Source organism: Lepus europaeus, chromosome 3 (assembly GCF_033115175.1).
Source record: "Lepus europaeus isolate LE1 chromosome 3, mLepTim1.pri, whole genome shotgun sequence".
Taxonomy (NCBI): domain Eukaryota; kingdom Metazoa; phylum Chordata; class Mammalia; order Lagomorpha; family Leporidae; genus Lepus; species Lepus europaeus.
The window spans coordinates 60,369,403-60,385,315 of NC_084829.1; the positions used below are offsets into that span (position 1 = coordinate 60,369,403).

General features: G+C 36.9%; 1 protein-coding gene across 1 annotated transcript; it reads left to right on the forward strand.

Annotated features, from left to right (window-relative positions):
- Nucleotides 1-834: 834 nt before the first annotated feature.
- LOC133756557 (heat shock protein HSP 90-alpha-like) lies at nt 835-6,444 on the forward strand. The gene is made up of 2 exons (XM_062187219.1): nt 835-909; nt 6,121-6,444. Exons 1-2 carry the CDS (start codon nt 835-837, stop codon nt 6,442-6,444), a joined length of 399 nt encoding a protein of 132 aa, XP_062043203.1.
- The last annotated feature ends 9,469 nt before the right edge of the window (nt 6,445-15,913 follow it).

The window sequence follows — 15,913 nt, forward strand, 5'->3', positions numbered from 1 at the left end:
ATTCTATTTCTTTCCCAGAGGTGATAAATCAATTATGATACATATTAATGAAACATGAAAGAAAATTTATTAGAAGCTCAATGACAAATATCGGTGGAAAGGACAAATGTGCTTAGCTGTCATATATTATTCTTGTGACAGTATTATAATCTCAGAACAGAAAAGAAAATAACATCTGACACAGAAATATTAACAAATCAACATCAAAATCAGAACCAATATAATATGTAAATATTGACATTGAAATTATTTCCTGATATATTAATTATTTCCTGATACTCAACATGTTAAAATACATTATGAATTGTATTCAAATTGAACTATTGCTCAGTAGCAACTGACATGAAAAGAAAAACTATTCTGCCAATGCAAGGATACTTCAAAAGTTCCTGGAAAATTAAATTTCCAAATAAGATTATTTTGATGAAAAAAATATTTTGAGATCCATGCATAGTTTCTTTCACAATACGGGTTCTCTATGAACTTTCTGAAGACTCTGTAACAATAACTAATACTTTTTGGTGATCAGATATTCTACACTGCATGCTAAGTATTTTATATCAGTCATTTTATTTAATTTTCAGACCAATAGTAAAATAGAGGAATAATAAAATATGTTACTATTGCTTTTGTTGCTATTATTTTTGTTAGTCCTTAATCATCTCCAGTTTGCAGCTGAGAAAACAAACGTTGGAGAGGTTGAGTGGTTTGCAAGGCTATCCACACAGTAAAATCTCAGTGAGCCAAGACTATAATTCAGATTTATAAAAATCGAGGGCTTCATTTTTAAGTATACCTAGGCTACCTGTAGTCATCACAAGTTCTCACTGCTACATGATATCAACAAGAGAACCGAAATACCGGGGCCAAAGCCCAGCCATTCTCCGCTGCAGTTTGGTGAATCTGACAGTGCGTGAAGTCATCATCTGATGACTCATATGTCACAAAGTACAGGATGAAGCAGCTGTGACACCACCCTATCCTTTGGCATGTGAATGACATTAGGTAGAAAAGAGTTTCTCCAGAGATTTTAAAAGGTGTTGCCATTTCCCTTCTCACCTCCAAAGAAGACAGCGACAGCAAAAATAATAGATAACATATAATATTATGATTTTCACATTTATTGACACCATCTATATTCAGAAGCAATTTAAGTTTATTTGCTCCTATCGACTCTGATTTTGGAATGTTACATGACTTCCATGCTTTTAGGTGATGTAAAATGGGTTACCATTAAACATGTGAAATTGAATATTGCTTCACCAATGGACTTTTGTAGGAGGAGGAAAGAAAAACATTTCCTGCCCATTAGATAAATAAGTAGAGCTGTCCACTCTCAGCTTCTGTTGTTAAAGTAGGTAGTTTTTAAGTTAAAATTTATAGTCATTCTCTAACAACTGCTTATACTGTCTCCTTAGCAATGTCTTTTAAAAATGACTTCTGTAACCATCACATAGCCCCTCTGATAACATCAGCTTACACTGCTCATGACAAAAGATTCTGGGGTTAGACACTGCAAAAGGGATCTTCCCCTGTCCTTTACCTCAGGAAGGATATTTTCAAAATTATGCTCATCTAGAAAAATGAAATTAAACATTTAAATGTCTGTGACATTTAAAAACTATTACAAATAAATTAAATTGTAATTGCAATAAGGTATGTTTATGTAGCACTCACCTTCTAACTACATTATGCCCCACTTGGTGCTTAAAGTGACTGGCTAAAGGAGCTCAGTTAATTGGTGTAATCCTTATACAAACTGCAAGACTCACTTTCTTACCTTCCTTCCCTTCAAATTTGTTCTTATCAGAGACAATCATGGCTACAAGTAGACAAATCCTGTATTTGCTGAGACTGTATGGGTTCCTGTTATGGGCCTCCCTGTAATTTTGCAAACAAAATTCCCCTGTGACAAGAACCATGGAAATTTCAAGATCCTCGTCTGTCATTTGATCCCTCCTCCCCTTGTGATCAGGATGGAGAATGAGCTAACTTTTAAACCATCACCACATATCCACATATACTGTAACAGAATTTTTTGCTTTCCTTTGTAGGAACCATCGCAAATACATTCCATGTAAAATGATAAATTCTCATTTATGAATACTATTGAATAATTTATTTTATATACCATGCACAGTCACAGCTAAATGTTAAAGAATTAGGAAACAAAGATACACAAATGTTTGCTTCTCTTTATTAATGCATTTTTTGTCATTAAGCTCTAAATCTTTATTTCAGATCCTAGACTATGGTGGCTCCATCCAAGTGTGCCAAAATATTGCCCTTCCTTTCTTTGCTAGAAACAAAGCTCCCAAAGCAGACACAAACTAGAAAGAAACTTATTTTTACATCTGACACCTTGAAATAGACTAATTTCTGTCCTTTGTGCGTGTATACATATCAACTCATCTCATGTAATCTCTGCACATTTGAATTAGGTCTAGATGACAGTTTTCAGCCATGTGATCTCTCAGATAAAATGCTTACCTTAGGAAATCTTCTGTTTACATATACAAGTAATGCATTTACCTGTATAATGAGGTTCATCATATGATGGGCATTATATGTATTAATTAAACACTGTAATAATTACTATTTATTGAGTTAAGTAATGTCTTAAATGTATTATTTTACTTAATAATATTAAAAATACTGCATAGTAACTATTAGTATCCTCATTTAACTTTGAAGAAAGCCAAGGCTCAAAGAAACTGTAATTCTTCCAAGGTCACAATTATAAAGTGGCAAAGAAATTCAGTCCCAAATCATTTTTACAGCAAAATCCATGTTCTTCTCATTTCATCCTGCTGCCTCTAATTTTAGAGCACAAACCAATCCCAACTCAGAAAAATATGCTTTCAAATCAAATGAAATAGGAGAAAAGATGCGATGAACAGCTTGAGAATAAAATCATACATAACTCGAGAATAACATCATAATTCACAAAACAAGCCTGCATCTGCTATTCCAATGTACTGCCTGTGTTTTAGCATATTTTCATAATTTATTCATACTTCTACATTATTTTCCTCAACATAAATTGAATGTATATTTCTTTAACTTAGCAAATGTTTTTTAATAAACCTGACAGAAAGTTCCTTACTAGCTGACACTGATTGGTAAGAGGCAATCACAAAATCACACTGCTGCCAACATGTTAGAATACTTTGCTCCTGTTAAAAGTAGGCTTCATTCAAATTAGAAATCAGCATTTAGGGAAGCTGAAAAATATACTAGCAGGTCCTCAACAAAGAGAAGCAGGCATTTGTCTTAATTCATTTTCTGTTGCTACACAGAATACCTGAAATTGAGTAACTAACAAGAGGGACTCATTGAGCTCACAGCTCTATAGACTGGGAAGTCCAGGAGCAAGGGACTGGCATTTGGTTGGCATCTAGTGAGCACCTTCTTGGTGCATGACATGGCAGAAGGCATCACAGGTTGACAGAACAAGCAAGCCAAAGAGAACTTGCTTTTATAACAAAGCCAACACCCGTAACCCATTAATTAATGAACTACATGACTCAGTCGATTGCCAAAACTCCTACCTCCAAATATAACTTAGATAGGACCCTGAGGATCCAACACATGAATTATCGAGGACAAATATTCAAGCGCTGAATGGATGAGTGACTGGCAATGATTTGGACATTTCAGGAAGGCCAATCAAGAAATGGATAAAGGACTTAAACAAATACTTTTCAAAAGAGGAAATCAAAATGGCCATCAGACACACACAAAAAGATATTCAGGATCACCAGCTGTCAGGGAAATGCAAATCAAAACCACAATGAGGTTTCACCTCACCCCAGTTAGAATGGCTTTCATACAGAAATCAAAAAACAACAAATGCTGGAAGGTGGTGGGGGAATGTGTGGAATTGTACACTAATCCATGGTTGGTGGGAATCTAAACTGGTAAAGCCTCTATGGAAAACAGTATAGAGATACCTCAGGAATCTGAAAATAAATCTAATATATGACCCAGCCATCCCACTCCTGGGAATGTACCCAAGGGAAATTAAATCAGCATATGAAAATGTTATCTGCACCCTGTGTTTATTGCAGCTCAATTCACAATAGCTAAAACATGGATTCAACACAAATGCCCATCAACTGAAGGCTGGATAAAGAATTATGGAATATGTATACTATGTAATAACTACACAGTGGTAAAAAAATATATAATCTGCTCATTTACAACAAAATGGGTGACTCTGGAAATCATCATACTTAGTGAAATAAGCCAGTCCCAAATGGACAAATACCACATGTTCTCTCTGACCTTTGATAACTAATAGAGTACTTAAAAGGCAATCTGTAGAAGTGAAATTGACACTTTGGGAAGCAATGACTTGAACTTTTCAAGGAACAGGTTTTTTTCCTCATACTATTTGTTGAACCATTTACTTAAGACAGAATTAAACATATGTGTATAAAGTCAATTGAAAACAGATCTTAGTAAAAAACAAGAGGGGGAATAAAAAATAAGAGCAGAGGCCGGCGCCGCGGCTCACTAGGCTAATCCTCCGCCTTGCGGCGCCGGCACACCGGGTTCTAGTCCCGGTCGGGGCACCGATCCTGTCCCGGTTGCCCCTCTTCCAGGCCAGCTCTCTGCTGTGGCCAGGGAGTGCAGTGGAGGATGGCCCAAGTCCTTGGGCCCTGCACCCCATGGGAGACCAGGAGAAGCACCTGGCTCCTGGCTTCGGATCAGCGCGGTGCGCCGGCCGTAGCGCGCTACCGCGGCGGCCATTGGAGGGTGAACCAATGGCAAAAGGAAGACCTTTCTCTCTGTCTCTCTCTCACTGTCCACTCTGCCTGTCAAAAAAAAAAATAATAATAAGAGTAGAAATAAGAGAGGGGGAGATGGAAGAGGATTTGGGAGTATGGGTGGGATGGTGGACAGAGTGGGAAGAATCACCATGTTCCAAAAGTTGTAATTATGAAGTGTATGATGTAAAGCTATATGATTCTATATACTTCCCTACTTATTTATTTCTAAGGGTACAGCATAAAAACTTGCCATGGGACCCCAAATCCCTTTAAGCTGAGTGGAAAAAATACAATTTTAAGTGTTAAAGTGGTCATATGGATAGGATTAAGGGTCTGGTAATAATAATAAATAGAATTAAAAAGGAGTGAATGCTCCAACATGGGAAGCAGTCCACACAGCAGACTCATAGAATGACAATTGCTTTAAGTAAGTCTGACCTCAGAATCAGCCCTTAAGGTTTCCTGGTCTCTTAAGGATTTCTGGTGGGCTGAAAAGCCCACCAGAGAATTTCAGGCATAGAAAACCAAGACACTATGGCAAAAAAATTCCTACATGAAGGACCTGGAGAGACCCCAGTGGAAAGCAGTGGTCATCAAAGAAAGAGGTACTTTTCTCTGAAAGGAGGAGAGAGCTTCCAATTTCCTTATGGCCTTGTCTAAGTACTCATGTAGCTTGTGGATTTAAAAGGCTTCCATAGCCTAGGCAGCTCATGTCAAGGGCTCGGGTGATCACTGACATCATACATAAGAGTGTTAATTGTTAAATTAACAATAGTCACTGAGCACTTACTTCCCATGCAGGACCTCTGTACTCAAAGAGTTGTATTATAATTATGTCTAAGTGCTTGCAAAAGATGCATCATTCTTGGGTACTTCTTTAAAGTTAATTAAGTTTCTAAAAAAAAAAAGAAGTGAAATTAACTTCAAGATGCAATGACTTGAACAGCCCTATCTCAATTTTTGAGGAACAGGTTTTTTTTATGCTTTGTTTTATTTTTTTGTATTTTGTCTTCTGTGCAAATTGTTGAACTCTTTACTTAGTATAGATTTGGTCTTCTGTGTATAAAGTTAATCAAAAATGGATCTTAACGGAGAATGGGACTGGGAATGGAAAAGAGGAGGAGGAGGGGTGGGAGAGTTGGTGGGAGGGAGGGTATGGTGGGAAGAATCACTATATTCCTAAAGTTGTACTTATGAAATGCATGAAGTCTGTATTCCTTAAAATAAAAGGTTTCTTGGGGGAATTGGGAATAAAGAAGCCACATTATGTTTAACCCAAAAGTATTAAAGCAGACAAAAAAGGACAATTAATAATGTTAAAAGTTACAACTCACAATTAACATAGTACAAGCACCTGCAGGTCAACCCCGACCACTCCATCATCGAGACCCTGAGGCAGAAGGCGGAGGCGGACAAGAACGACAAGTCCGTGAAGGACCTGGTCATCCTGCTCTACGAGACCACGCTCCTCTCCTCCAGCTTCAGTCTGGAGGACCCGCAGACACACGCCAACAGGATCTACAGGATGATCAGGCTTGGCCTGGGTATTGATGAAGACGACCCCACTGCTGACTACACGGCCGCAGCTGTGACGGAGCAGATGCCGCCCCTGGAAGGCGACGACACCTCCCGCAGGGAGGAAGTGGACATGACTTTCAATGACTTTTAAAAGGCTGTAGAATATGACCAATAAAATATATCTGATTAATATGTATGAATTCTGGACAAAAGAAGAAAATATTGGTCAATAATTCTACAATTTTACATAAATAATTCTGGAATTGAGCAAAACCTCAGCTATAGTAAGACATAGAACTATATTACTGAAAATACAAAAGAAAAATTAATAGACTCAAAGATGATCTGAGTAATGAAGTTATTGATAAAGATTTTAAATAACCACAATTAGTATATTACTGCAGGTATCTCTTTGACACTGATTTCCTTTCTTTTGAATATATATCTGGTGTTGGGATTGTTGAGTCATTTTTCAATCCTATTTCTAGTTTGTTAAGGAACTCCATACTTTTTTTCCATTGTGGCGGCAGTAATTCACATTCCTACTAAAAGCGTAAGAGTTCCCCTTTTTTTACAGCCCTCACCAGAATTTCTTCCTTCTGATCTTTTTGATAATAGCCATTCTAATGGGAGTAAGATGCTGTCTAATTGAGGTTTTGACTTGCATTTCCCTAATAGCTAGCAATATTAAGTATTTCTAAACAAGTATGTTGGCCATTTCTATCTTCTTTCGAGAAATAACTGTTGATATCCTATGTCATTTCCTACCTGAATTGTTGCTTTTTTGCTATTGAGTTTTCTTCATTACTTACATATTCTGGATATTAGTTGTTTGTTGGAACAGTAGCTTGCAAGTCTTTTCTCCCATTTTGTTTGTTGTCTCTATTAATTTTTTTCCTTTCTTGTGCAAAAGCTTCTTGGTTTGATACAAGAAGTATTTACTGCAGAATATTCACAGTATCCAAGATACAGAATCAGCATATCCATCAACAGATAAATTGATAAAGAAAATATGATATACTTACACAGTGGGATATTTTTATACTATAATGAAATCATGTGCAGCAAAATTGATGAAACTGGAGGACATTATATATTAGGTGACATAAGCCAGACAAAGACAAGTGCCACATATTTTCCCTCATATGTGGAGGCTTTAGGAATTCACCAGAATAATGATTACTAGAAGCTGAGGGAAGTGGAGGTAGAGACGTTTAAGGGCTAGTAGATAACGGCTATCAGGTAGATAGAAGGAATAAGTTCCTACAGTTATATATCACAGAGGGGTGATTATAGTTAACAATAACCAATTATGTATTTTTTGAGCAAATAGAAGAGAGGAGCTTGAAATCTCCAATCATAAAGTAATGAAATTATTCATTAATCTGATTTAATCAGCACATACTGTATATGTTTACTGAAATGTCATGCTATATTATATAATATATACACTTACATTTAATAAAAATTTTTTAATGTTTAAAGAGATGGAAATATCAAGTAACCTTGTTTGATCTTTACTACTGACTATATGCATTATCACACTTATATATATAGGAAATTAAAAAATAAAATAATAAATTAAGCATGAATTTAAATGAAAGGTGAATATTTTACCATAGAATTGCAATCTATATAGAAAAATCCAATAAAAATTACAGAAATTTAATAGATGGATATAAAACTATATTATGCATAGCAGAAACTATAATTAGTTTAGCTATAAGATGGAACATTTATAAATTATATATAATAAAATTGGAACATTTCTGGAGTTCTGGAAGTAGAGAATAGACATTATGCATCAGAAAGCATAAAAAATGCTGCCCAAGAATCTTCCAAAGCTGGCAAAAGATATTAAGCCAAAGCTTTAAGAAATTCTTTATATTTCAAGCAAGTAAAAACAAAGGATTTAAGATAGAAAAAACTAAAATTATATCCAACCCCATGCTATGAGGGATGAAATGGGTTGTCTTTGGATGGAAGCCTGAGCTAAATGTTGGGGAAGTTATTAATTTCTGCATCTCAACTGAAATATCTGTGATACCAGCATTGTCACTGTGTAAAAATTAATAGAGATAAAGGTGTACATTTTACAGTATTGTGCGAACATTTCTCCTCAATTTATAAGTTTAATAGATATTCCTCAGGTTTTTTTCCTATGTAGCAAGTCACTTCCCTCTGGCGCTGTGCCCTGGTTCATCACTGCTAGATCTCATAAAGTAGGCAAGTTGAACAACACTTCAGAACAGGATACAACACTAGAAGTGAATTTAACAGTAAAAGCTTGTCCCTTTCTGCCTGAAAAGTTTCAGAAAAATAAAAGAAAGACGACATAGGAGGGAGTGGATATAGTACGTTCCCTTGTGTACATCCTCAACTAATGAAGCGCCAAGGAGAAATATCTAGTAAAATATGTTACCCTTGGTTTAGACAGCCCAAGAGCTTTGGAAAGGTGACAGATGCTGCTAGATTCATTCCCTCATCTGTTTAAGCAGTTTAAATTCTCTGGGAGAACATCCTTATATGATTACATCAGCATGGTATGGGGTAGTATTTAGGTAAGAAGTCCAGAAGTGAGCTGAGTGAAGCAGCTCTCCAGGCTTCCTGAGCTCTATTCAATGTGCACAGGAGACCCATATTTTGCCACACTCAAGTGTAAGGGTTTGTGGATGCTGAGCATGGAAGCTTACAGGAAAGCAAACAGAGGCCCCATATACAACTGGACAAAGTGGCTGCTGTATATGAGGTTTTACTGTTCAAGCATGAGCTTCTGCAGGGGGTGCCAGTAGTTGTCTCAAAAACAGTAAGTGAGCAGTCACATCATTCACACCTCAGTGTTCCCCATTAGGTAAAGTAGAACCAGATCAGTTAATTTCCATCAGAAATTACAGAGTGCCTATGGGATAGGTAAAGACCTGAGTCCCTCTTCTGCCCTTCCAAGGTCAGGATATATAACTGCTCTTAGATGTATCTAGACTCCAGTATCCAGATGAGAGGGGACTGGGTGAAACTGTTAAAGACTAAGCACTTATCTAAATAGACTTGCATGATCTTACAGCATAAAATCAGTCTGAATAGATAATTCAATGTTTAATGGACTAAATACTTAAACAGGAAGAGACATTACATGAACTGGTAAATAAAAAAGTAAGATAATCACAGGAAATAAAAATGCTACATATTTTTAGTGCATCAGCATAAAGAACCAATTTAAGATAATTTATGATTATTTTATAACATTAAAGAAAATAATTAAATATCACATACAATTTTTTACCTTCTAAGCTAATAAAAATCTAAAATAAGTAATCCCGAAGGCTAACAAATTTTTGTTTGTTTGTTTTGTTGTTTTTTAACTTTTATTTATAAATATTAATTTCCAAAGTACTACTTTTGAATTATAGTGGCTTGTCCCCCCATAACCTCCCTCCCACCCGCAATCATCCCATGTCCCACTCCCTCTCCCATCCCATTCACATCGATTCATTTTCAATTATCTTTATATACAGAAGATCAATTTAATATATACTAAGTAAAGATTTCAGCAGTTTGCACCCACACAGAAACACAAAGTATAGAGTACTGTTTGAGTACTAGTTATACCATTAATTCACATAGTACAACACATGAAAGACAGAGATCCTACATGGGGAGTAAGTGCACAGTGATTCCTGTTGTTGATTTAACAATTGACACTCTTATTTATGATGTTAGTAGTCACACGAGGCTCTTGTCATGAGGCTATGGAAGCCTCTTGAGTTCGCCAACACTGATCTTATTTCCAAAGGCTAACAAATTTATAATAGCGCTATTAACACTTATACGCTATGACAGACTAAATTAGAACACAATTTGGCAAAAAAAAAATCATAAAATTTATGCAGATGCATGCATGATTACATGTTTAATGAAATAATATTTCATGAAAATTCATTGCCATGTTATTTATGAAATGAAATAACTAAAGGCAACCAAAATGGCCAATAACAGAAAATAATAAAGAATTTCTGGTATATATACTCCGTGGAATATAAGAAATCCAGTAATATGTACAATTATTTTAAAAAGTACATTGGTGGGGCCCAACGTTGTGGTGCAATAGGTTAATCTTCCAACTGTGGTGGGAGCATCCCATATGGATGCTGGTTCTAGTCCCAGCTGCTCCTCTTCTGACCCAGCTCTCTGCTGTGGCCTGGGAAATCAGTAGAAAATGGTTCCAGTTCTTGGGCCCCTGCACCCATAAGAGAGATCCAGAAGAAGCTCCAGGCTCCTGGCTTTGGATCAGCTCAGATCCAGCTGTTGTGGCATTTGGGAAGTGAACCAGCGGATGGAAGACCTTTCTCTCTCTCCTGCTCATTGTAAGTCTACCTCTCAACTAAATAAATAAAATATTTTAAAAAATAAAAAATGAATAAATAAAAAGTACCTGGGTTTAGGAAAGTTACTTTGCAGAAAAACACAATAAATAGAATATAAAATTACAGGGGCTAGCATTGTGACATAGTGGATTAAGCTGCCACTTGTCAGAGTAGGATTAATCAAACCATATAAGAGCACTAGTTTGAGTCCCAGCCACTCCACTTCTAATCTAACTCTCTGCTAATGTACCTGTGTAAACAATGGAAAATGGCCCAAGTGCTTGGGCCCCTGCCACTTATGTGGGTGATCTGGATAGAGTTCCAAGTTTCTAGATGTGGCCTGACCCAGTCTCAGCTGTTGTGATTTGGGAGGTTAATCATGGATACAAGATCTCTTTTCTCTAGGCCAGCGCTGCGGCTCACTAGGCTAATCCTCCACCTTGCGGCACCGGCACACGGGGTTCTAGTCCCGGTTGGGGCACCGATCCTGTCCCGGTTGCCCCTCTTCCAGGCCAGCTCTCTGCTGTGGCCAGGGAGTGCAGTGGAGGATGGCCCAAAGTCCTTGGGCCCTGCACCCCATGGGAGACCAGGAGAAGCACCTGGTTCCTGCCATCGGATCAGCGCGGTGCGCCGGTCACAGCACGCCTACCGCGGCGGCCATTGAAGGGTGAACCAATGGCAAAAGGAAGACCTTTCTCTCTGTCTCTCTCTCACTGTCCACTCTGCCTGTCAAAAATTTAAAAAAAAAAAGATCTTTTTTCTCTCTCTGTCAAATCTGCCTTTCAAAGTAATAAAATAAATCTTTTTTTAAAAGTACGTGATTTATTTCAAAACATTCAAGGAAACTGAATTTTAAGAAAGGTTTCTTTCAGTGCAAAAAAAAAAAAAATCCATGAATAGTTTTTTCATAACATGCACTTTCCAGGAGGTTTGTGAAATATCCTCATATGTTTTGTTAAGCTTACAACTAGATAAAAGTTTTGTATGGGATTTTTTAAAGATTTTTTTTATTTATTTAATTGAGAAGTAGAGTTACAAAGAAAGGGAAAGACCAAAAAGTCCTTCATCTGCTGGTACACTCCTCAAATGGCCCAATGGCCAGGGCTGGGAAGATCTGAAACCAGGAGCCAAGAGCTCCTGGGGCCCAAGAACTTGGCCCATCTTCCACTGCTTTTCCAGGCCTCAGCAGAGAGATGGATCAGAAGAGGAGCAGCCAAGACATGATCCAGCATCCATATGGATGCTGGCATCCCAGGCAGAAGCCTAGCCTACTACGCCACACTGCCAGCACCTTATATGGATTTTAATAAAGTCTAGGATAACAATAAAAAATTAAAGAGTTTAACTATAGAGAGTAAGAAGATAAATGTATTTTTATTTTAAATATATTTTTTCAATTATATTATGTTACAATTTTTCTTTCAAAATGAGAATCAATCATCTTTTTTGGAAATCAGACTCAGTTAATGTCTGGGATCCCTAATTTGATGCCTTCTTTCCAAGAAAAGTTAGGAGCCCTGGGCTTGATTCTTGGCTTCTCCACTAGCTCGAAAGTTACTTAACTCTCTTCCCCAGCATCAGGTTAAATGCAAAATTACTTAGCATCTTCCTAACAGTGTATGTTAGAGGACTGGAGAGCTTTCTAGATAAAAACTTAGAACAAGTCTTAGCAATTAGTAAGCATTCTGAGTGTTAACTGTTGTTGTTATGGTTCATTTTGTGTTTTAGATGATGTGAACAATACATCATGGTTCCCAAACAAAGCATTTGGTAAATACTGAATCATTCTGAATTGAATTAGCTTCACAATCTAATGAAAAAATGTGGATGCATCTGTCTTTTTGTTTTGATTCTTTTTGTTTGTTTGCAGCATAGTTAATGCATACACTTTTTTATGTTGTTATTGAATGAGTAATTTTAGTAGCAAACAAATTGAGCTATTTAGAATTAGAGTGCTCTTTCGTCTTAGTAGTATCTCAAAGGCAAAATAAATACTGAGTCCATGCAGCAGAGTGAGGATGTTCAGACAAAATGTGTAAGTATCTGAATTTCCCACTTAACATATGTCGTAGTTGTCGTCATGTAAACAGACTTGGTATATTTCACCTCATTTTGTATTAGCTAGATATGCAAAACTGTCCCAATCAGTGGTCTCTGAAGTTCCCACAGAAGCACTTAAGACCACACTTAGTCATTTTGCACTAGAACATGAGATTTTTATAGATTCTTTCACTCCGCAGTACGCCTACACGTGTATACAGAAAAATAACACGGGATTTACTTTAGAAGGATTTTATGCTTCCCTTTCCAAGTTCTTTGCTTAAAAATATATTCCTTATGCAAGCAAAATGAATATCCTAGAGAATAGTTTTAATTAAAAAGGAAATTTATTTCAGTCCTTCTCTTTGCTCCCCTATATTCTTCTTCTTTCTCCTCCCCTCTGTTAACCATAACTCTTCTCCACCTTTCCCTGTCTCTTGTCTCCTTTTCTAATCCATATTTTCACCAAGATTCTGAGCCTGTAGATGAGTACTAATTGTTGTCAGTCTCTGCTGATTTTTGACATAGGCAGTGAATGAAATGGGACTCCATCAGTGAAGGAAAGTTTAATAATACAGACACCTCAATCTCCATGGTTTTAAACAGCACGGCATGTTTCTCATTCATACTCTTTCTCCTCTTGGTCTAACACTGGCTTTATGCCACACCATTCTTATTCTGGGAAACAGACTAATACAGTAACCATTGTAGTGAGTCAATAAATGAGGGAGAAATACCCAGAGACAAGTCCACTCATTGCCTCTTATAACTTTATTCCAGAAGTGACTTTTATCACTCACCGTGATTCACGGACCAAAGCAAGTCACATAACCACAAATAACTTCAAAGGGCTGGAGAGTGCCTTCCCACCACACTCAGAATGGAGAATCACAAATAGTTGTCAGATAACACTAATTGTTACTATAAAATCAATGAAACATTAAAGAAAACAGGGTTCATTGTGGTTGCATGACTTGTAACAAAAAGTCAGACTTTTCTGGCATTTACTAAACATATCTCATTTAAATTTAATTCTGTAATGTTCTCTATTTTCCATTATTTACTATCTAAGAAATATAGTTTTATGTGCTGAGAAATCTATGGTTTTTCAAGATATCTTAAAAAACATGTTTACCCTTCATGGACAAGGTGTTTAGTATTAAATTATATGTGTATATTGTTTCTATACTGAGTTGGTTGGTAGGTGGATTATATTTTATTTATGTTTTACCCAAAACTCATGAAACCATAAAAAAGAAAGGTGTTAAAAGAGAAGTTTCTCAGGCCATCAGGGAGGGAGGTGCCTTTCTCTGAAGGGAGGAAGGAACCTCCACTGTGACATGGCCTTGACTAAACAAGTTCAGAGTTGGTGAACTCAAGGGGCTTCCATAGCCTAGACAGCTCATGGCAAGAGCCTCGGGTGATTGCTGACGCCATAAATAAGGGTGCCAATTGTTAAATCTACAACGGGAGTCACTGGGTACATGTTCCCCACGTAGGATCTCTGTCCTTAATGTGTTTTACTATGAAACTTAAAAACAACACTACTAGTCAAACAATACCCTATACCTTGTGCGGTTGTGTGAGGGCAGCCTGTTGAAATCCTTGTTTAGTATATAGTAAGTTGATCTTCTGTATATGAAGGTAATTGAAAATGAAACTCGATGAAGGGAGGGATGGGAGAGGGAGTGGGAGAGGGAGGGCTGCGGGAGGGAGGGAGGTTGTGGGGGGGAAAGCCACAACAATACAGAAGTTGCACTTTGTAAATTCACATTTATTAAATAATAAAAAGAATAAAAAAAAGAGAAGTTTCTGAGAAGACATAGGTGCCTACATAAAAGGAGAGCTAAGTAAAGTTCAAAGGAAGGTTTAGAACTTTTATTGTATCACATGGTTATTTCACATCAAATAAAAACTACCCAATCTGTTATGATTCACACTATATTATGATTTTTCAAGTAAATGGTAATATCCTTTTGATCAGAGTTGAAAGTCACTAAAATATATTTTCTTTTCATTGGTTTCCTCCAATAGTCTAAATGTGAGTATTTTTTTAAAGATTTATTTATTTATTTATTTGAAAGAGTTACAGAGAGAAAGGGAGAGACAGAGAGAGAGAAATCTTCCATCCACTGGTTCACTCCTCAAATGGTCTCAACATCCAGAACTGCGTCAGGCCTAAGCCAGAAGCCTGTCATTCCATCTGGGTCTCCCAGGTGGGTGGCAGAGTCCTAAGCTCTTGGGGCATCTTCCACTGCTGTCCCAGGTGCAGCAGCAGGGAGCTGGATCAGAGATGGAGCAGCCCTAACTTAAACTGATGCCCATGTGAGACGCTGGTACCACACATGGCAGTCTAACCCACTGCATCATAACTCTAACCCTTAAATTTGAGCATTCTGTGCTTGTTTTCTTTTCCAGATGCAAAGAGAGTTTGACTCTAGACATAAATAAATAGTAATTTTCTAACTGAAAAGTTGTTAATTATTGACTTATTCTGTCTATATTAGAGCATTCTGAAATAGAAAAAATGCTACTTAGGTACCTCCATTTAGTTATTTCTACTTTCACCTCACTTTTACAACTTTCTCTCTGTGCACAAGAACACTCTTCCCCAAAGATCTCAATATAAGTACTTGAATAAAATGACAATATAAGCATAGCTATAAAGAATGCATTTAATTTCAAGAGCTGCTATAAAGAATTTTACAAATAGCATGACAACGTCCTTTTATTGTCGCCAATTTCATTACACAGCCTTCCTAACAACCCTCCCGAGAGCAGAGCAAGGCTAGTGTCAATCCTTTTTACCAATTCACTTGGTTACAAAAAAAGAACATTATCTTGACATTATGGGTATTGTTCTAGTTATTTGCAGTGTCCCCACTGTAACTTTCTCTGAAATATAGTGCTGAACACAGATGTAGTTTCTGAAGATCCTGCAAGTATTGTCAGCATTAATGGAATACACTCAAATTTTGTCCAAGTAAGCTGAACAGAAAACAACCCATTAGCTTAAAAACAAATGTCCTACAAAACTAGTCTTCAAACATGTTGTGAAGTGGTAAAAGAAAGGTTTTCTTTTACCTCTTCTGAAAGTTTCCTTATAAAAGGCCCTCAGGACAGGTTTTCACTCAGATATCTCTTAAGGTTATATCGCTAGGTATTAGATAATTGCTCCTTCTAAGCTGATACGGTAAAAACTTCAAAAAGCTTGCACAA

Bases quoted from the DNA above. Each gene is read 5' to 3' on its own strand.
- LOC133756557 (XM_062187219.1), top strand. From the start codon at position 835: ATGATATCAACAAGAGAACCGAAATACCGGGGCCAAAGCCCAGCCATT. The intron at 910-6,120 runs GTGCGTGAAGTC...CAATTAACATAG, and splicing joins GCAGTTTGGTGAATCTGACA to TACAAGCACCTGCAGGTCAA.